Source organism: Argopecten irradians, chromosome 2, assembly GCF_041381155.1.
Source record: "Argopecten irradians isolate NY chromosome 2, Ai_NY, whole genome shotgun sequence".
Lineage (NCBI taxonomy): Eukaryota > Metazoa > Mollusca > Bivalvia > Pectinida > Pectinidae > Argopecten > Argopecten irradians.
In genome coordinates, this window is record NC_091135.1 from 33,841,753 (window position 1) to 33,865,740 (window position 23,988).

The following is a 23,988-nucleotide window of genomic DNA, read 5'->3' on the forward strand; positions in this document are numbered from 1 at the left end:
ATATGTTCAAGTTACATAAACTGAATTTTTTAAATTTTATTTAAAAAAAAACCAACAGAATCCTTAAACGGAACTCGGAACTCGGAACCAACTTCAGCCTCCCAGAACAATCACTGTCTTGCTAAAATCGTCTAGAATTCGTATCATAAAATCTCATAGGAAATGAACATTCATTTAAGACCCTATAGACCACGTCAACACATTTTCATGAGTATGCGGATATGACGTATGATAAACGATATGACGTATGAACAGGAGTGAGTGAAGATAACTCTTGATCATGGTGGGCTGAACTTTAATAGAAACAATCATCAGTAACACTGCACAAACCGTGCACAATAAACGTCTCTCAGGGAATTGCATATAACGCGGAATATTATATCGGACTTTACATCAGTATCATTGCCATTGTCGTTTCCGTAATGTAGGTACAAGAATGTATGTCAATGTTTCTTTGAAGTCTCCTTGTCACGTAAAATCTCTTTCATTTCATACAATTGGAAATGTATGTTAGTAACAAGTTTCTCCAGGTTTTCTAGTCTCTGATTAACGTGTACATTTTCCTCCTTCAGTGAAGAGACTAAGTCATTTACTTGATGTACACCTTTGGAAACTTCCACTGTCCCTATTGCACACTCGCGTAGATGAGACTTCGTGAGGTGCGATTGATTCATTTTCCTAATGGCGTCCAATAACTTCCGGCGGTGACGTAACACATACGTATGATTCATAGAGTAGCCTCGCTTACGTAATCGCCAAACAATAAAAGACTGTTTTACAACATCCGCAGCCGCATTGCGCCTTATTTTATCCATATGTATTTGCTGTACGAATGTATGAACATACCGTTCAGGTCTCGTTTGTTCGAGTTTTCGGGCGAGAACAGCGACACATAGTGCCATGATACCGACTCCCATAAGCCCAGTCTGTATTGCTATTACCCTGCCACAAATGCTCTGTGGTGTGACGTCACCATATCCTAAAGTGAGAAAGGTCACGGCAGTCAACCACAGCGCCTGTGCATAGTGATCCTTTCCATCCGCTGGATTTGTGTGGTACTCACAAACCCTTAGCGACCAACTGTTGATTAGCAACGTCGTCACCAATATGGCGGATAGACACGTGCCCGGTCGCGTGGTCATCAAGGCCTTAAATACAAACTGGGCGTTAATGTTGACCTTGCTTAGTGTACCCAAACTCTGTACGGTGGTGTCCTTAAATAAATCACTGTGTACTACGAGGAATCTTCCGAGTATGTATAATCTAAGAAACATTAAAATGGCTAAAATGGAATTTAACGGTACATACCGCGTAGTGAACTCGGCGCGATCCGACTCGATTTCAACAACAGTCATAGGAATCCTGATATCACCAAACGGAAATGGATGGAAAAAACAGACGATTGCCTCGGCAATCATTTTAAACATTGTACTATACGTGATGACCAGCTGCCAATTGTCTAACCCTGCACTCACGATCTTTAACTGGACACCTATCAAGTTGTAGGCAACCACACTCATCACCAGCAAAACACTCGTGACCGTTGTTACTGCACGCATCGCAATAGAAATAACGTCCAAAGGGGATACAACTCCGGCAAACTGCAGTTCTGTGTCTATGACAATAATAACAACACCAGTGATGCTTAACAAAAACGACAAGTCTACCACCATGGACCGCCGGCCAATCAGCTCTTTGCGTCTGCGCAGTCTGTGTCCAAGATGTTGTTTGATTTCGGGTGATTTTATTCCGGAACTCATGGTGATTTTGTCTTCCTCAATCAGTTGATCTGTGCTGACGTATCGAGCATAATATCCATCACTTTTAACTAGAGGAATGCCTGGACCTTCCATTACTCGTAACAGGAGTTCTGGGATCTGTAACACACAAAGACAAAAATAGTTAGATATACGTATTCAGCTTGAACGAATCGTGTCGATAACCCTAGGGGATATGGTAATGTTTTACGCCAAATCTGAAATGCAATAGTGTTTTAGTTTACGAAAAAGAGGCATTGCCTTCGTATCGTATGATAAACAATAGCATGGGTTGAATCATCAATCCAATGTGAAGCTGCGATCATAACCTTAACATTATTAAGTCGTTGTGTCTAACTTAAAGCAGTGATTGCAATATCTAGCGGATATATGTTGACTTTTAAGATATACTATACCAAGATAACATTTTCTACCACCCGCATGTTAATGCATTTCGAAGTATGCCACACAAAAAGTTCTGCAGCAACTACATCATTTAAATACTACCCATGACCAACATAGTTTCATCTGATGAAGCAGATGCTAAAAAACCTATTATGATATGAAATATCATATACAAACATGCATGCGGCTTACGGCACCTCTCATTACATGGAAATACCCTAATAAAAAGGAGCGATGTCGCTGAAGTAAATGCATATGGAGCCTACTGAGCTACTTGAAGTCGTTTATGAACAACTTTATAGACGATCGTTATTTGGCCATCAACTGATGATAAATACGCCATTTTGGTTGATCTAGACAGGCAAATTGCACTGATTATATCGCAAATACATTTCAGTAGGCAAATCATATTCCCCGTTATCATCGCTAATATCGCAGTCATAGCGTAAGGCATCTCACTATGGTGTTCTAGTATTGAGTTAATGATGAAGTAAAACAGAACCTATTTTGCTTTAAGATAATTGTTCCAGAAAAATCTCAATATTCAAAACAAAGTAGTGCTCATATGATGCATTGTTACAGGCCATGTTTACAATACGTCCGGTTATTCCGTATTGTCACATTATTTTGAAATATACACATGCTCACAGTTTTATTTATTTTTTTCCGAACGATGTCAAAGTCTAGTACATATTTCGAAGACTGTATTATGCATCATTTTAAATTGAAAAAAATGTATGCGAGAATATTGTTTGGTGTTTTGTATTCAGAAAATGATATTGAGAGAGAACTTAGCATGATAGCAGGGTTTTTTTAACAGCAATACAAGAAAATATAAACCGAACATCGACAAAATTATTGTATTTTCCTTGTTTTTGGGGAAACCCATTCGTAACAAAATAGGTCAAATCGGGATAAAGTGAACGCACTGAAAATATTCCGCATTTACTTCCGGAGAACGTTGATCTTTTCATTATGTACTTTAACGTGAACTTCCACATAAATCTATATTTTGTTTACAATTGATTACTTCACTGTGATAATATTGAAAGAATGCAAATCACACAAAACTCCTCCAAGTACAATGCAATTGTAGTGAAATCTAATTAGTGTATGTATTTTTGTACTCTGAAAAACAACAATTATTGGTGTCTTCTAAGTACAATGTAGTGAATACCTTAGTCCTTCTAAAAGTCCTTACAATTAACGGCTAACCTCGTCCATCTTGAATAATTTCTAAGGCATATATAGCCTAATGAACCAATGTTTTCCGGACACAATCATGCAATGGGGACAGATGTATGAGTGTTGAATGACAAATTAGTAGTTTGGAAAACAAATATCTTATCTCAACCTCCAGACTGGTCTGAATGACCATGACCAGAAGAAAATAAAGACTACGAATAAATGATATATGTCTTTGGCTAGTGTGGATGTTTCCAATCCATACCAAGGTAAGGCTCGCAGACGAATCTCATTATTTACACTTTCAATTCTATATTACTCTTCCTCCACATCAATAGCATGCTTTTGATGTAAGACTTTGCTATTGCCGCGCCCAAACATTTCTTGCCAAAAGTGCCACACAGAAAACCCAGTCAAGGGTAAAGGTCAGTGTTCTCTCTATGGAAGATACTGTTATCGTACATATCTTATTGGTCATCTTATTTTAGTCTTCACGCCAGGACATGTGGACAAGAATAAAGTAGTGTTCTTTTTCCTGTCTATCATAAGTACAAGTATTACTGAAAATTAGCAATTTTATCATTAAGGATGTATTCTTCTGAGGTTTCAGTCCCGTTGAAGTCTCGTTTCGACAAAGATCAAAGAAGTTACGAGATTTTCAAATGCAATTTATCAATATCTGTAGCAAGTTGCCAGTTGCAAATTTTGTCAAAAAATTACAGTTCTAACTTTAGCCGATTTTTTATACGGGAATTTTAAGAAATGGCCCATTTGGCGGCCATTTTGAAATTGTGTCTTTTTTCGCTTCAAGTAGAGCCACAGCTTTACCATTTTTTACTGAAAATGTTTTTACTTGAATCATCACTGCACCAGCATTTTTAGCTGTATTGAGCTAATTTTTGCTGTAAATCTTTACTTGGTTCGTGATAATTAAAACATTGAGCATTAATGTATGAAATGATTCACTTTTTTCACTTTATTTTTACATTTAATAGTAATTTGAGCACTTATAATTTTTACTCTAAAATACTAAAAAATAACAAATTTTCAAGTGGGGCAAAAAAGTAAGCACACGGACCCCCCATTTTTCTGCCTGATTCTGAAAGAACAACCCCTTTCCTATTGATATGCAAAATATTAACAAAAATTTAATACCAGAAATTTTTCTATAAAGGGTTAGATTTGGCAAAAATGGCTGAAAATGGTGCATTTTGTAGCTCAAAATTAAGGGGTAGGGGTAGCATATCTTGTTATTCTGAGAAAAAATATTAGTCTTTTTGATCAAAACTGGTATATTTTAAAAGAAGACTACTGGAAAATAAATTATACAAACATAAATACATATCAAACACCTCATTAGGAAATTATGGCTTTAATATCTTGTGTATATGGTCAAAACGGCAAAATTCCCATAAAATCCAATATTTTGTCAACTAGGTATCTTTGAGTGACAGTAGCTCAAAAACGAGCACACGGACATATGTTTTTTCTTTCATTTTCTTTCATGGTATGAACTCCTCTTTCCAAAAATCTATATAAGAAAAAAAGTTTAATACAAGAAAATTTTGACTTCTCAGAGGAGTACATCCTTAAGGTATTTTCAAAATCTGTTTGCGCTAGGATTGGATCTCGCCAAAAAATGGCACGTTCACAGTATGTAAAAACGTTCAATGATACAGGCTAATCCGAACAGTTTATTGACCTGTTTCGTTTCCAAATAAATATTTCCTTTGCCTAACTTTGTTGTTGATTTGAGTAAAGGCAGTTTTGTGAAATAATCTTTTTGGTTGCTTGTACATTTAGCCGTGGTCATCCTGTCAAAAACAATAAGATTTACTGCTTTACTTGATATAGACATTTTGAAGTAGTTATTTCCAACAAAGACATCCACTGCCTATCATACTTAACTAAAAACGAGAAAACTGAATAGTCATTATTGTGTTTACGATTATAAATACAATTTACTCATCTTTCATTATTTCGTGATTAATCATTTGCAATCATGTCAATATGCCACTAAATTGCAAAAATATCGTATTTTAACAAATGAGCAGTTATACGCTATATTCAACACTCTATTCACACTGTACATCGTCTTACTCTGAAATTACCCACATAGTTTAGATAATGTGGACTTACCAAATCAGTAATCTTACTTTCACGCCAACGTAAAACCATCTAATTTAATTTGATTATCTTTCAGTAAAGTTCATGATTAACTCAAACTTCTCTATAAATTAATATTGGAGCAGTTTATTGATTGATATGCGATTGACCAAGATACCCTTTATGCGCCTTTAAACGTAAATGCGCGTGTATGGAAACATTTTAGTATGAAATTAATCAGAGAAATATTTTCAACTATAAAGGGTTAGATTTGGCAAAAATGGCTGAAAATGGTGCATTTTGTAGCTCAAAATTAAGGGGTAGGGGTAGCATATCTTGTTATTCTGAGAAAAAAATATTAGTCTTTTTGATCAAAACTGGTATATTTTAAAAGAAGACTACTGGAAAATAAATTCTACAAACATAAATACATATCAAACACCTCATTAGGAAATTATGGCTTTAATATCTTGTGTATATGGTCAAAACGGCAAAATTCCCATAAAATCCAATATTTTGTCAACTAGGTATCTTTGAGTGACAGTAGCTCAAAAACGAGCACACGGACATATGTTTTTTCTTTCATTTTCTTTCATGGTATGAACTCCTCTTTCCAAAAATCTATATAAGAAAAAAAGTTTAATACAAGAAAATTTTGACTTCTCAGAGGAGTACATCCTTAAGGTATTTTCAAAATCTGTTTGCGCTAGGATTGGATCTCGCCAAAAAATGGCACGTTCACAGTATGTAAAAACGTTCAATGATACAGGCTAATCCGAACAGTTTATTGACCTGTTTCGTTTCCAAATAAATATTTCCTTTGCCTAACTTTGTTGTTGATTTGAGTAAAGGCAGTTTTGTGAAATAATCTTTTTGGTTGCTTGTACATTTAGCCGTGGTCATCCTGTCAAAAACAATAAGATTTACTTCTTTACTTGATATAGCCATTTTGAAGTAGTTATTTCCAACAAAGACATCCACTGCCTATCATACTTAACTAAAAACGAGAAAACTGAATAGTCATTATTGTGTTTACGATTATAAATACAATTTACTCATCTTTCATTATTTCGTGATTAATCATTTGCAATCATGTCAATATGCCACTAAATTGCAAAAATATCGTATTTTAACAAATGAGCAGTTATACGCTATATTCAACACTCTATTCACACTGTACATCGTCTTACTCTGAAATTACCCACATAGTTTAGATAATGTGGACTTACCAAATCAGTAATCTTACTTTCACGCCAACGTAAAACCATCTAAGTTAATTTGATTATCTTTCAGTAAAGTTCATGATTAACTCAAACTTCTCTATAAATTAATATTGGAGCAGTTTATTGATTGATATGCGATTGACCAAGATACCCTTTATGCGCCTTTAAACGTAAATGCGCGTGTATGGAAACATTTTAGTATGAAATTCTCAGAGGTATTATATTTCAGCCAATCATCTCTAGGGGATTTGTTTCCTATTTCATCATGCAATTCCAGCTGTGTCACTATGTCATCATCAATACCCTTCACCGCATGTTTCCGACATGTTCTCCGGCAAGGTTTCAAACGTGAAGGAACTTAATGTGTCAAATTATCAGCAAAAGATGTTTGACATGGACGTAACAATTCAATATGCATACATGTTTTGGGTTTAAAATGTCGGGTTCAGCACAATTTTCTCCAAGTGTCGCCCCCAGGGCGTTGACGCAATAGAACTAAGAAATGAAGGATGTAGAAAATTGCGCCCTATCTCCCCTCGTTCGATCATATTATCGGTTAATTTTCTGTTGGGAACCTTCTGTGTCAATGCAGTTATTAGTGACTGGTCAGGCGAACACACGATCATCTGGACACACGGGGAGTGTCGATTTTCATCCCGATTGTCATTAAGACTAGTGAAATGGTACATCTCGGGGTCAATTTCTGTTAGTGGAAAACACCAAATCAACAATAGCTGTAAAGTAATAACCCACTTACATCCATCTCCCCGGGGATAGTTGTGGGTTATATTCTCAGAACATTCTTTGAGAGTAATCGTGGCGGTGCTATTAGAAATTACTGACTCACCACTTTCTTTCTTTCTTTCTTTCTTTCTTTCTCTCTTTCTTTCTCTCTTTTTTTTCTTTCTTTTGTTATGTTATTAACTGTGTGACATCTGTATATAGTTGTATTTCGGGAATTCGAAACTTCATGAAGCTCTAATACCGCCATCGACATCACCATATCTGATGATAACACTTTTGCTATTCGTCTGAGCCCGGTTGTCAAAAAGGAGGCTTAATATCTTGATTAGTAAAATACATAATTTCTTGTCTGCTGCGATCTTAAAATTATGTCATCTTTACAATGAGTAAGCGGTTTGATAATAAATTATTATCTGTCGAACTGACAAGGAACCATTTTTTGCTTCAGTTTTAAACCTACAACTGGGTATTGGCCTCATTTAGTTAATATTGGCGACATATACGAATATTTCCAATGTGAGTTTCAACATGATTTTGTCAACCAGGCGACTCTGTTCAATTTATTATCTTTTTTATAAAAACAATCCTGAATCAATTAAAATCAACCGGTTATACTACATGTTAATCTTTTTTTTTCATTAACAATTGATGTCTTGATGATACAAATGACCCAATTACACATGACTTATATGTGAGGTGAATACGTCAACTATCTTACGCATCTCACTACTTATGACATTTAAAAAGGTAAGAATATCGGTCAATTTCTTAAAAAAGGTCATTGATAAAATATCTTACATCTTTAACTATTTATCACACTCTTTGTCACGAAATCAATGTCGGTATGTGCCAGCTACCAACTACTCGCCATACGTCGCCGGTGATTTTTATCTGAAAGCCCGACTTTCCGTCACAATCAAAGTCTAAGTTTTGTTTGGAATGGAAACAATAAAATCAAACAAAACCAAAACAAAACAACGCCACACTTTCAACGCACATCCTATCATGTGAAATGAGACGATGCTAATTTCACGCCGAAATCGACAGCTGAATTGCAAACAGGAAATGTATTCGGAAATTACTAGCGGAATACATACGGTCATGGACAAGGAAAATGGGCATTTAGGAAAGAGAACCCTAAAATGAAAGATTGGTTTGGTACAATATCGTCGCGTCGCTACACCAAGTGTTGATACTTACATTGTACAGATTTTTGCTCGTCCGTACTGGATCAATAGTTTCTGTATATGGTACTATTGCTGCCGTCACTTTGACCCTGCACCTCTTCCCTCTCATATACGGACAATGGAAAACGTTTCAATTACACTGACATTTCAGACGGTTCGGAAAAGACATGTGGAACTTTATGTTGTGTTCATCACATATTGTACTAAGGCAAACACGGAACCATTACTATTTACACCAGATAACGTTCGGGATATTCAGTTTATTCGTCCTTAGCATACTATCAACAAAGCATGTAAGTTCACAAAATTGTGTTATTCTTTTTAAATAATGCTTAAATAGAGCAACAAATAACACAATCGAAATCATAGACACAGGTATGATACATTAAACATAATAATATCATATAAAAAAGTCAGAACAGTATGTGACGGATACAACACGACCGGTTGGGATGCGATAGTTTTGTGTCTTTGGTGGGATACTTCAGTGATAAAGCACTATACAATTTTCAATATTACAAAGAGAGACGACACAACTATACCACAGCCTCCCAAAACTTGAGTTTACGTAACTCACACAACATGCCGCATTCCTGTAAGGCCGTCCACGAATTACATTGGCTGTTGGTATTAGGACCATCAACCGATCCTCCAAACCAATTAGAATTTAATTTTTCTTATATTTAAAAAAACCCCGAAAGGTGGGGATATTCCGGCAACAAAGGAAACCAAACCCCATAAATCCGGAAATACCAATGGTACAATAAAAGAACGCGTACATTACCAGAGGTAATACATACTCAGATAACGTTACATCCTATTTGAGACAACAATGGTCGATATTTAACCTCACTAGTATATATGTACCATCGAGACAAAGCCATTGACAGAGACATCATTAGAAACATGGTTTTAGAGATTCTAGTCAGCATATAAGGGTTAATGGGAGACAAGATTGAAATGCGAAGCTTTCTTAAAACAGTCGAGATTTTAAAAAAAATCAAGGAAAATGATAATTAAAAGAATAATGAATACGAACATTATTGGACCGCTAAACAATGGTAAAATATAATTGTAATTTAAATGTGTTCGTCGAAGACTTCTGAAACAGTATCAGGACAATAGATTGTTAATCTATACATAATCATGAAGTGCTCTTAATAAACACACCTTGCTATTAGCCGTGAATTCTTAAAACATTAATAAGCATTTAGAGAACAAATATGTAAACGACATTAATTTCTAACGTACTCATGAAAAGAACACGAGAAGTATAAACCTTATGCCAAGGAATAATTAGCATCTCAAATTATGATCACGTTAGATTTTAAAATTACATTTGGATAACTCGAAAAGGATGTTCAAGCCAACAAATGCAGTATGGACGGGAAAATTGCAGATTTTTAGATATTTTCCCTAATTAAAATTTTGATGTTAAACGCATGAGGTATGATAAGAGTATCACATCACATTTCTGTGTGGCGGATTGAGCAATAGCATTGACATTTAATTGGAACATTCCCATACACTTCGGTAGGTATATCGATATACATCTGTATCGACTGAGGTCTGAAATCGATCTCCTTGCTAATTAACAACTATGTAATTGCTTAGTGTTTGTCTCAAGCCGTATATAACCCTTGCCTTGGTCAGCGTGAATGGGAGAGACTTGGTGGTGGTCAGTTAATCGTATAACAAGCAAATAAATGAAACACTCCCTTGCTTTCTTTCTCAGGCAAGATCTGATCTATGATATACAAGCCCAACTATATATTCGAATGTCCAAATATTACCTATGAACATCTAGGGTCATGTAAGTACGTGCCAGGTTTGTTGGTAGAAGAAAGCCGGAATACCCGAAGAAAAACAACCGACCACCGGTCAGTACCTGGTGACTGCCCAACATGGGATTCGATCTCAAAGAAAGGGATTGCAGAAATATGTTGGGATATCTTAAGCACTCGGCCACCGCGGCCCCATTTTTTGTCAGCTTTTTGATGGTATGAACGGTAAGGAATATGCGAATATTCAAGCGATTTATGATATTCCACTCTTTTTTACGTTGTATCTCTGTAACATAAAACATATCAAATTAATACTTAAAATTCAATTAAGATATTATCTTCACACGGTGATGCAATTTTTACAAGTAAAATTGAATAACATTTAGATATATATAGCAAATGCTCTCCGCTCACACACACCAAATAATGCTATCAAACGGCACAGCCAAACCAGGAACTAGTTTTCTGTTAGAACCTGTCAACATTCATGATGATCATATATTAATTTATCAAACCGTCAGTAAGTCAAACCTTGAGGAGTTTTTTGCAATGTTAGTCATCAACACTAACAGCAGCAAATTCAAAATGGCTCCGACACATAATCAAGAGATTATGGTAGAGTGGTAGCTCCACTGCAGGCAAGAATGGTGAAGTCGATTGCTTAATATTAGTGAAAGATTAATAGTGTTATTTTGGACTCAAAAAGGCCCTATAGTGGCTGAATATTGGCCTTTTATTTCGGATTATTAATATACTAGTTTTACACCGTTTTTACTTCATTATGATATTGTTATTGAAGGACACGTGTAATTTTAGCTCACTACGGGTATAAATTATGTAATTAAAATAGGAATCGTTAAACGTAGAACCTAGAAAATCTAATAATAAATGTTAATACATATTAACTGAAAATTTGAACTTAACCGCTAATTAATCCGATATTACCATAGTGAAGTACATCGAAAACCTTGAATTTTAATGGGACTTAATATTTTTTTCTAGATATATTATAACTTCTTTAACGGGATATCGCAAAACCACAGTTATGTTTTGAACATTTCATCATCTTGATGTTTCAAATTCTATGTTGGTATTTTGTCAATCTGACGTTTGATATGAAGATCTGAGAACATCCCATTAGGGGTCACGTCAGGGTGACCTTTGGAAATGGCCAATCAAATTGGCACTGCCAGAATCTTGACTGGGGACGAACTAGTTTGAAAAAACTGTCCGAATAATTTTCGTGTACGTAGTCATCTCGCCCAAAGTGCACAACAATTCTAAATGTATATGCTTACTGGGACGAAATGGCGTTAACAATTCACACGTAGAAATGTGTCGAAAATGTATTTGATCTGGAATACACGTGGTAAAAGGTCATCCGAACGTGACCCCATATCGGGTATTGTCAGATCCTATATTGAACGGAGTGGTTATAAGGATCTGTATTTCAATCAGATTGGTATTTTGTATGAAATACTTTGTCTGCATTAAATGAGGGCCTATGTTATATAAATCGTCATTTGTTTCCTAATTCACCAAATATTTTCGCAAATATAAAAGGTTGATGATGATCCGCTTTCATCTCCTTATGTGTCTGACAGTTTTACTGCACAAAAACATCTTATGCGAAATTCTATATCAGACAAACAAGTCTTTTATTTCCCCAAACTGGAACTTTTGCCAGACAACTTGCCATTTTAGTACCGTATGCGGAAATATCAACATTTATGTTCTACGTAATACCGACCAATTAGAAATGAAATCCGTTATTTCTAAAAACCGAGCCAAAATATATTGTAATTGTTATTTGATCATTAGACTCATTAGCACTTCATTATAATTGCAATACTTTGCATTAAATACCGCCAACAACATAACAAACTCCACCGCCACCACTTATCAACAGTGATCAGAACTCTGTCGTATCCAAGCACAGTGTCCGAGATATCTACTGGACCTGACAAGTGAATGGCCAGGGATTATCACTGACACATCCACTCAGACATCGGTCAACCCAGCCCACGTTATGCGTCAACTTTCATTTATGTGACCGTAAGGGCGATCACTTAGATCAGACACTGAACTAATAAAGTTACAGAGGCAATATCGAAACCTTAAAAAATGAATAGTCTTCTTTTATTTCGAAATACCCTAACATAAATCTGATTAACATAATACAGTCAAACACTTTAATCCCACCCAAGGGACCAAGAGAGTTGTCTTTTAACCAATGGTCTTAATACACAGGGCACATTGTATTGAAATTGACAATATGGGACCCTGTCAAAGAGATATCTTTTTTATTTAACAATGACTTTTATATATTTACAAAGGGGGTCTCTATGGCAGGTTCCACTGTAAACCATGAATTATCTTGATTGTTAATGGCTATATAAAGAATTGTTCATGAAAAACATGAAAGCATGGCTCCGACCGCATCACGAAATTATTGACAAAATAACTAACGCTATCTGGTTGTATCCAAGAAGGTCAAAACAGATTGCTTACTCATACATCGGGTCCGTCGAACGATTTTTTACGCCGCACTCCAATACAAACCATTAACAAAATCTAACCAAGATGCGCATCCTTTGGAAATACAGTAGTTGGGTATAAAAAATGTATAAATGAACTTGAACGAAATTATTTTCAAAACTAGTATAGACACAGCCATGACATTTCAGTCGTATCACCAATTAACAAAACCAGACAAAATCCAATTATGGAATATCGACTATTGTACGATTTAACGATTCTTTACTGATGTGTTTGGAACAAGATGTCTTACACAGGAGACAGATACACAAACACTTGGTAATCTTCAACTTCGAAAACTGTGTTAAGTAAAAAAAATCATTACATGCATTACATTAATTTGCAGCTAACCCGTACTTCTCACAAAAAATAAAAACAACAACAATAACAAAAACAAAATAAAAAGCAATAAACGCTGTTTCATAAAGTGTAATAATAGGTTGACACATTTGTCCGACATGTTTTATGTAGTACTATGCAAACAAGGGCATCGGATGAAGAGTAATGAGGCAATATTTCAACTTCTATCAAACAGCCCATTTATCCGATTTCGAAAGATCAAGGATGGCTGCTAGAATAGGCTCCCCTGTTTCAGTAATTGGGTCGTTGACATTTGCAGTATCTTCTTATCAATTATGGTAATCGCTTTTGCAAATCTACATAAGGCAGACACAGAGAGACAAATAGCCTAACCAAATTACACATCGACCTTCTTGAACAGAAATTATGACATACCACTGTTTGCTAGGGTTGAATGGCCTAGGAGTAGATAAGGTCATTTATGGGAAGTGATGCTTAAGGATATATTACCGGAGGGAAATGTGAGAACGTCAGTCAAAAGAACAAAGGAAGGAACAGGTGATCTTTTCTGAATAGGGGTAGTGAGTAAATCATAAGGATTTCCCTTTCTTGTATTTTTAGGATTTTACTTCAAAAGTCCTTTTTGAATCCCAAAGTAACAAATTAAGCATATCTGATATGTTATAAAATGAAGATGAGGCATGCTTTTTGTTTTAATTCGTAAATTGTCTTCTTGCATTTTCTTGCAATAATCGTGTGACAATTTCCCAATATAACAGGTTTTTTGTCTGTTTCCTGGTATTATCGTATTCCCATCCAATTACTCCACTTTGCAATGAGGGTGATCGGGTGGTGTAGTGGTTAAGCCGCTCGTCTTTCACCTAGCCGGCCGGGGTTCGATCCCCGGCACGGACGTGAAAAGGTCAGGGGTCACCTGCCCGATCACGTGGGTTTTCCCCGGGCACTCCGGTTTCCTCCCACACTAAGACCCCGCGCGCGCGTACATCCGGGCCATCGAGAGTGAATTATATAAGTTGTATAACTTGTTTCTCAATCGATGTAAAATAAATAAAGTTTACATCCAATTACACTCCACTTTGCAATATCAATCTTCGATTTGTTATTAATGTTTTTCCTAATCATAAAGGACAGCTAGGCTGTAGATAAACTAACCGACTCCGTGTAATCGAACCTTGATGTTAACCTATAATTATGGTTCAAAACTTCTACTGCACTTAATGTTACGGATAAAGAATTTAAAAGTGAAATAAGTAATACCAGAAACCTTGCTCAATGAAATCGTTTAAAAGCATAAACATTAGTAATATCTATCATAAAGAGAAGTATTCTTTTCTTCGACATTTTTCCATTATAAGTTATTTGCTTTTGTAATGTGTTCACAAATAAATACCCATTTGCTTGCATTCGTGGCATTTAAAAATAACTATCCGGTCGAGTTATGTCTTTGTCAGAGAAAAAAAATCACAATATAATTTCGCTAGCAATAGTCGTGATTAAGATACACAATCTACTAATTAGATTTAATACAACACACAGACTTATAAAATCTGTCGTGGTGAACCACAAACCAAACTATCATAGCCCGGTTGTGAGTGTGAGCCATGCGGCCATTATCGCTTCTCGTACACGTCCCTACCAGTCAGTGGAACGCCGTTATAATGATAAACTGCACCCACCAAATTAATCACACCTTTCCGTTTCCTTCAAGAGCCATTGATAATAACTATGTGTCCGTAGACAGCCATTTACTCGTAAATTGCACACCTTTTGTCATAAATAATAACATCAACGCTCCGTGCTATCAAGTATTTCATTATACACACAGGATACCGTCCAATGAATTCTATACATAATATATATATATATGCCCACAACATCGAACCAATGTTTGTGTATCATCGGTAGTTATTATGACGAAAGCCGGACCAAAGAAGTAGCCGCTACTAGAATAAATGCTTTTACAGAATTGTATTATATTTCGGCGCAAGGGAAAATCGATTGATGAACTCGTTGTGATTATTTTTGACAGGTTAATGATTGGCTTTGATATACAGATATCGTTTTCGATTATGACTGGAGTGGGCGGTAAGAGGTTGTTAGCTTCAGATACAGAAATTAGGTATTCATAATATATAACCAGAAACTACTTATATACAATACAAAGAGAGCAAAATCGTTTCAAGAAATACATTCGAACTACTTCGTATTGACGTCATCACGATACAGCACCAGTGCAATTTCAAAAGACGATCAATCTTTGGTCGACGGAATATTGATGATCTCAATAACTCAAGTAACTTTGTTATCAAAACCTACTGCAGAAATACATAAAAGGGATTTGAAATTGTTTTCTTTACTAACTCTCTCGAGAAAACGACAATGCTTTTGAAGGCGGAGAATCTTCACGTATGTTAAGTATGGTACGAGTCGGAACAATACGTCTCCCATGCTTAATCAAATTTGGTTAACTTTTTGATACTTTGTTATCACTTGCCAATGTTGTGTATGTGATGATCGTGCCATCAGGCAATGTATCGAGCCTAGTATGCCTACAGGCTCACAAAGTAATATTTTTTTTGTTATCTCTAGAGCAAATATTGTAATTTATCTTGGTTGTAAATATAGGCTACCATCAAATTATTTTCACTATTTTCTGACAAACCTTCAACAAACTGCTGAATAAGGCTTCATTACACACCTTCAGACAGAGTATGATGTATCCTCTGAACAACTTACAGAGATATTTACGTTCGATTGAAACAATAACAATTAACTGACAAATTTACCCGACATGTTACGAATGTTACTGTCAATGAAATTGAAAAAAGTGGCAAGCACGGATACATTGTGAAGTACGTGAACTTAATTTGTGTCAAATGTTCCATTCAACATCCTATCGTATTAGCATTTGTAGTTATAGCTGTCACGCATCGTTATTTTACATAACCTTAGTTGATGTTACTTTAAAGTTCGTGCACCGCTGTGTTCTGTCATCAATATATCAGGCTTAACAGAAAACTATATGCTTTGTACATATTTCATCATGTTTATAAGGAATGAACTAGAACTTAACACACAACATATTCAAAAACCTATCGCTTATTGAGTTAACTGGAAGTTAACACACAATAGATTCTACGAACCATTGTTTATTAAGTTATATCAACCTCGATGAGACGGCCTTCGTGTGACACCACCAGCAGACAAAATTACACTAGTTTTAAGCCTTCATACTGTCCGTCGGGACTAACACATCTCTGTAGTGGTTCCTTAAGACGGCCTTCATGTGACACCACCAGCAGACAAAATGACACTAGTCGTAAGCCTTCATACTGTCCGTCGGGACTAACACATCTCTGTAGTGGTTCCTTAAGACGGCCTTCGTGTGACACCACCAGCAGACAAAATGACACTAGTCGTAAGCCTTCATACTGTCCGTCGGGACTACCACATCTCTGAAGTGGTTCCTTAAGACGGCCTTCATGTGACACCACCAGCAGACAAAATTACACTAGTCGTAAGCATTCATACTGTCCGTCGGGACTAACACATCTTTGTAGTGGTTCCTCAAGACGGCCTTCGTGTGACACCACCAGCAGACAAAATGACACTAGTCGTAAGCCTTCATACTGTCCGTCGGGACTACCACATTTCTGTAGTGGTTCCTCAAGACGGCCTTCGTGTGACACCACCAGCAGACAAAATGACACTAGTCGTAAGCCTTCATACTGTCCGTCGGGACTACCACATCTCTGTAGTGGTTCCTCAAGACGGCCTTCGTGTGACACCACCAGCAGACAAAATGACACTAGTCGTAAGCCTTCATACTGTCCATCGGGACTACCACATCTCTGTAGTGGTTCCTCAAGACGGCCTTCGTGTGACACCACCAGCAGACAAAATGACACTAGTCGTAAGCCTTCATACTGTCCGTCGGGACTACCACATCTCTGTAGTGGTTCCTTAAGACGGCCTTCGTATGGCACCACCAGCAGACAAAATGACACTAGTCGTAAGCCTTCATACTGTCCGCCGGGACTACCACATCTCTGTAGTGGTTCCTTAAGACAGCCTTCGTGTGACACCACCAGCAGACAAAATGACACTAGTCGTAAGCCTTCATACTGTCCGCCGAGATTACCACATCTCTTTAGTGGTTCCTTAAAATCATCACAGCACCAACTAAGGAAGAAACAAAACTATCATTCTAATTGAAAGAAACACCTGAACATGTTACTTACTGTATGGACGTGTGTTTTAATCCTATTAGGGCTCTATTGTTGTTTGTCATGTAATAAAGTGGGATACATTTCTTGCTTCTATTCCCTTGTTTACTAATAGCTATATCCGAAATCCTGTGAAAGTGAATTCTTCTTGTCAAAAAAACATAACAGAAGGTGGCCGGTGCGGATTGTACATAGTGTTAAATATGTCCCTGTCACTTCGATCACGAAGCATGTCTCTGTGGCTCAGTCATCAAAGTCGCTCGGATATCATGCCAGAGACAAGTTTATAGCTCTGGTCGGAGAGACGTTCATGGAATGTACATGCATTCTTCCTTTCTTCTAGTCCAAGCACAATGATATTGACATATCAATGCATGGTGGTGCTATTCTAGTAAAATATCGTTTGAGTTGTAAATTACATTTGATAAGCAAAAACCCTTCCGAACCTACCTGTCAAGACATGCGTAGCGACGAAAAAATATCATAAAGAAGAAAAAGATAATATCTAAAAACGTCGCCCTTTACGACCATGCACTTGGGGGCAGCGGATAGACAAACTCTAACATCAAACATTCAGGGCAAGTTAATGTATGAAATAAATTTCATGTTTGTGTTTCGTTCAACATAACATTTTTGCTATATCAACATCAGTTGCTATGAGACCATTACTTTGACTACCGCCAATCAACGTTCATTATTTGTGCGTTTATCCTTACACCATATCAGATGTAAAAGTACATAGATACATTGCTTTCGACAGATCTATACTTCAGCGGTCCACGCGTATGGATTTCCATAGGCGTATCGCATGAAGGATAAATGTATTGGTTTCCGTACACAGATATCAGACTAATTATCCGGGAAATATCACTCAAGCCTAGAAAAGCCACGGCAATCAGGGTAGGTGTTGTTACTGCCCTGTCTCTATTGGACGTACTTATGTATCACCTCTGGAAAGATCTGTACATAAAAAAGCAGCGGGCTAAATAGTATTGTTAATGAAACTAGAGCTTAATCATCTATGGGGGACTACAGTAGGGATACTCGATCATTGTAAGGTACATGGCAGCATTTCAAGTTATCAATACATGGATGTAAGGTAGCATTATCGTTTTATTGACGTATGGAGTCACAAGTGAAGTACCATTGCTGTCGTATACGACAATTGATTGCAGATTGAGAAGTATCTTATGCCTAATGAATGGTCTTCGTATTGAAGACGGTTGTAACTCTTCAGACGGACTCTAGATGGGTGATTATTCTGTTCGAAAATCAAATAGATGTCAACAAGGCGTATCGAGTCGTTACTAAGGGTGTCATTGCAGAAATCCCTAGATCCTGGAACAAGAGCGTAACAACGTTATTGACGAGGTCAAGAGGACATTCTTGTTCTGAAATACATACTTGAATATACTATAGGTGGAGCAAGGGAGTAGATACAACACCTAACTGTAGCAACATGTATATAAACATATATCGTATCCTATTATGTAATCGTGTTCGTTTTGTATGTCTTGATAAAGGGGAAGATCGCCTCGAAAATTTGACAATTTTGTTTTGTCCACACGGTTGGAATTACTTCCTTGTCCCATTTTTACCATTTGAAGTAATTCGAATCCAACAGACTTACGTTTGATTGGATCCCGTGTCATCTGGAAAATCATGTTGATATTACTTCTTTGACCCTTATAAACATGTACAGTCATATGCAAATTGTGTTATGTCACAATAAAGAACTCATGCCATTTTTTATTAAAAGACATAGTCGACATTAACTCGTATAGTTTATTAAAGAGAATGATTGCGGAAGTATTCAAAGTTTTAGCAAATATTCATCGCAAATGTTTATCAAAAATTTCTAATTATTCTGATAATATATCTTTTTTTATTTTGGGTCATCGGTTCAAGACCTCTTCAGGATAATGTATGGACTTTTATTGCACTACGTAAACTCAATTGATCAAATGGAACCAAAATATCCCCAAGTAGGAAATAAGCGGAACCTACTGAAGAGTGTCCATACTGTATATTGCTTGTTGATGGCAATACTATAGCTTGAATGTCTTTGGTTAATCCTTACTGAGATAACTCCCAATGAAAGTATTAACATCAATAAATGGCCTGGTCGAATGAAAATAACACAAATCATCACTGTTACACAAAGCTTTGTACCTGCTGTGTTGGGGGAAGTAGACTTGTATAGGTAATTGTTAGTTAAGTACTTAGCATTGATATTCGTGTATGGCTAAATCTTTCTGAAAAACAAGTCGCAGTGAAATGTACCACACCTAGATGACCTAAACGTCGATAAATATCTATTAGGCGCTCTCCGGGTATTGATACATGCTAAATATGCACTCAGTCTTCTTTATATCACACCAAAGGACAAATTCATAGAAGCAAAGTAATGCATTCATGTGGCTTAAATAGCTTTATTGTATTATTTTGATACCATTAGAACAGAACAATTTATGTATATTGTATATCTTTTAAGTTGCCTGAATGCGTGGTTAAAGTAGAAAAAAAAGACCCACCAATTAAATAAAAAAAAAATACAAATTCAATTTTGTTCAAGGAAGGCCATTAGTTTAAGAAGATATGTATTAAAACATTTACATTTGCGTTTTCAGCAAACCCAAGCAGAAAAGTACCAAGAAAGTGTGAGGGACTTCATCGACATTCCATGACATGTAAATGTCGCGCTCTGTAGTAGTTTGATGTGCTTTTGGTCAAAGAGAATATTTGTTATTAATCAGTGACTCTATATTGTATGTCCTCTATGTGTATCAAATGGTATCAATATCCGCAAATTATTCACTATTTGAGAAACAAATTATTAAGTACACTGTTGCACTGTTTGTGTGAAGACTTTTTGACTGAACGACGTATGTTTTAAATGATCATTATGTAATGATGCTAAATACTACATGTAAATTTTTATACTATCATTGCTGTTAGTAAACTGATATCCATTTATGATAGGAATAAATCTATGTCAGATTCGAGTCGAGTCAAAAACATCAATGACAATTTGAAGTGAAAACTCAATCATACACATCGACCAACACTGACCTCTATTGACCTCGAATGGACGATGAAGACGTGATACCGACCGAGTGTGGATTGAATGCATATTTCTTCTCTAGAAAAAATATAATTGATGTTATTATTGATTATGTAGATGACATATTAGAGCAAGCCATACTGCGATACTCTATCAGTCCTGTGTTTAAAGTATTCCCAAGCGACAAGAGGGAAATGATCTCTATAGCTAAGTGGTCAAATTGCGTTTGAACTGTTCACTTTGAACCATTACGAAAGTAGCCTTATATGTAGTAGTTTTTGACACAGATGAGGTCGCTACTGCAGATTTCGCTGTACTTGGAATAATTGATTTAGGTACACACATCCTCCTGATGCTTCCCCCTCCTATGGAGCCTCACCCGTACTTTAAACTGCCAATGACTATTATACTGATAACTATTACACTGTGTAGTGTGTCCTTTACAAATAACACCAGTAAAAACATATATATTGTGTGTTCTCTCATTTCATCCAGACTTTCCGGCCTTTGAAAGAAATACACTGGACGTGAGTAAATGTGTCAGTCTACTAAATAACTAGCCAGCGGTAACTGTCCACCTTTCGACAGCTGGTGTTTCAATGTAGACAATATTTCATCATTTTCTATAAGAACCATTATAGTTTATGGCTGAAAAAAAAACGATTTTAATATAAGACGTCATGTATCATATAAGGTTGGGATGAAGATTTCGTATACAATTTCAGATTTCATTAACTCTATATTCCAAATCTCATAACTCTTATTTATCGGAAATAAATGCATAAATTCAGACACTGAATGATTAAATCTTATCAACCCAAATAAAGCATTGATCTCAAAGTAGATTACCAAATTAATCATGAGAATAATGAAAACAAAATGCAAGTTGAAAGTAAAATTCGAATACATGGAGACATGGGACAAACAACTAATTATGACGTGGTAATTTATTTTCTAGCTTCTGATTTTATCTAATTTAAGAAATAAAGTTTGTTGTAGATTTCTGTTATGTTACTATATATTAAGATCATTTGGAGCGGATTTGTATAAACTTTGCCTATTATCCAATCCAATTGCTAATACAATATACTTTATTATATTTATGATCCATATTATAATTATGTTTATATTTATTGTATTATCAGTAAAGTATTTTGAAACGAAAATCATTTGTACAGTAGTAGTTTTTGCATAACTTGCCATACGTATAACAATATTGCACTTAAGCATACATTATTTTGCTTTATCTTACGAAATCAAGTTGATAGCTACGTGCGATTCGTGTCTTGATTTCGTCAAAATGAGAAATCCCCAGACATATATAATGATTTAAAAGAGCTCTTCAGTTTTTGAAGTTCATTCGTTATGTTTTTTATCAGTCACGATCTCAATATCTGGACGTATATTGACGTCACGCGATGGTTTAACCGTCAAAAGCTCAGTGACGGTTAAGACATTATAAGCTGACATCATTCCCTTTCATGCTCTGTTTGACTTTCGTTGTCAGTACAAGCACATTTATGCCACCAGCAAAAGGAGATACGACTTGGTATACTATCACCAGTGTCATTAACGCCATATATATGTAAAGCTAACATGTCATCCCCTCTCCATCCTGACTTTCATTGCCAGTACAAACACATAGATGGCAGCAACAAAAGATTGGTAAATTACCACATTGTTTTCACTGCTTACGTCATATAAATTCTCCTCATGTGCATTACACCCATCAAGGACACGCAATCTAATTATCAACCTCAGCGCCAACAAAATCAGTGCGCTATTAATATGAAAGAAACTAAGGATATTTGCATTCCATAGCGTGCTTGAGACCTATCTTAATCTCCTTAAAGAATCGCCCACCATACAGAGAATGTAGAGTTGGGCATCGTCCACTCTTTGAAGAGTTTCGTATGATATAGCATTTAGATTAGAGTGTCGTCAACTTAGTTTAAAATATTGATAACAAATCTGGATAAGGCTTAAGGGAAACCATAATTTCCGAAAAGTCTGATTGGATATTATCCCTACTCAAGCTGGCTATAGCCTGATATGTTTCGTACATTAGCATTTTATTTCCAAAATGTAAAATTCAATACTGACATGGAATTACATGTATCCCCATATAACACGCCTTGTTCCAAATGTCTCCATTGGACATATTACCATCGGCATATTATGGTAAGACGCCAAGATAAATAGAAATTTGGAGACAAAAACATAAGTACTAGTGTATGTCATATTCTATTCATCACCCACCAAAAACTGACATTAATTTTATGAAACGGATCGAGTTGTTTTGGGTAGACGGGTAAAATAGACAAGGCAATACATAGAAGAACAACCAATGTCCATGCTCAGAGGAGCCCTCTGTAACTAGGCAGATTCTTGAACAGATGGTTTCTAAAAATAACAGACAATAATAGCATGATATATTAAGGTTTCCACCATAATTGCCATTTTTATGTAAAACTATAATTATGGAGTTCCAGCAGCGGTTAAAACACAACCAAAACTCAAAATAGGTATATAGTAAGGAAGCAAATAGGAAAACTCTCAACCTATTTTGGTATTTTCATTTGAAAAATCACAGAAAATAATACCATCATGATATGAACAATCGACAAGAATAGAAAAGATTACATTTAAAGTAAGAAATATTTTACACTTTCATTGAAAAAAAACCCTAATATTATATACCATAAATATATACTATATATGCCATCTTGTACCATATACTGACAATTTTGATCGTCTGTTTACTGAGCTATTCTTGTTAGGTGATGTTATTATGCCTTCTGCAGTTACATTGCTATTTTGAAAATGCTACATGCATACCGTGCCACAATGTACAAAATGTAAAGAATGCACTCTCTTTTAAAAAGATGCATTACCTCGTTTAATCGTTCCGTCATGTGACGTGTTTACAAAACCTTCCGGTGATATCAATAGACTTCATCATCTTTTTATAGAAAGCACTGTAGCCGTGAAAGACGTATTCAGCCCACAAGCGGTACATCATTTCACCAAAGGTTAGGTAAGCTTCCGACAACAACCCACTCATCCTCGGGGATATTTCGGGAACAGTAATTCAATTTCTAAATCATAAAATATCCCTAAAATAATGTTCCAGCAAGGGTTTACGACACCAAACATCTGTAGTGAACTAGTTTTTAGTTATCTCTCCATGAACGGTGGCGTTTTCACATTGCAATGCTGTTCATAAGGTTAAATCTTCGGTGCAAAGTCAATAATGAATCAATCATTTATTTTATAGATACATTACACAGCGTATTGTTATATATTATTTATAAACGTCGGATAAACGATATAGCCGAATATCAAATTCTTACAATTAGTATAAGAATATAGCTAACTTCCAGGTCGAAATCGTTTTCCAAAGTAACAATGAGTCTATTTCAAAAATGATTCTCCTTTGCTATTCGCA

At 36.0% G+C, this 23,988-nt stretch overlaps 1 protein-coding gene across 4 annotated transcripts in view; it reads right to left on the reverse strand.

Moving 5' to 3' along the window:
• Positions 1-278: 278 nt before the first annotated feature.
• LOC138315237 (small conductance calcium-activated potassium channel protein 2-like) overlaps positions 279-23,988 on the reverse strand; it is a 73,066-nt gene continuing 49,356 nt past the window's right edge. For all 4 annotated transcript variants that reach the window (XM_069256099.1, XM_069256098.1, XM_069256100.1 and 1 more), the window contains one exon: positions 279-1,877. In XM_069256099.1, coding sequence (XP_069112200.1) covers positions 444-1,853 — 1,410 coding nt within the window. In that variant the 5' untranslated portion in view covers positions 1,854-1,877 and the 3' untranslated portion in view covers positions 279-443. The remainder of the gene's footprint in view (positions 1,878-23,988) is intronic.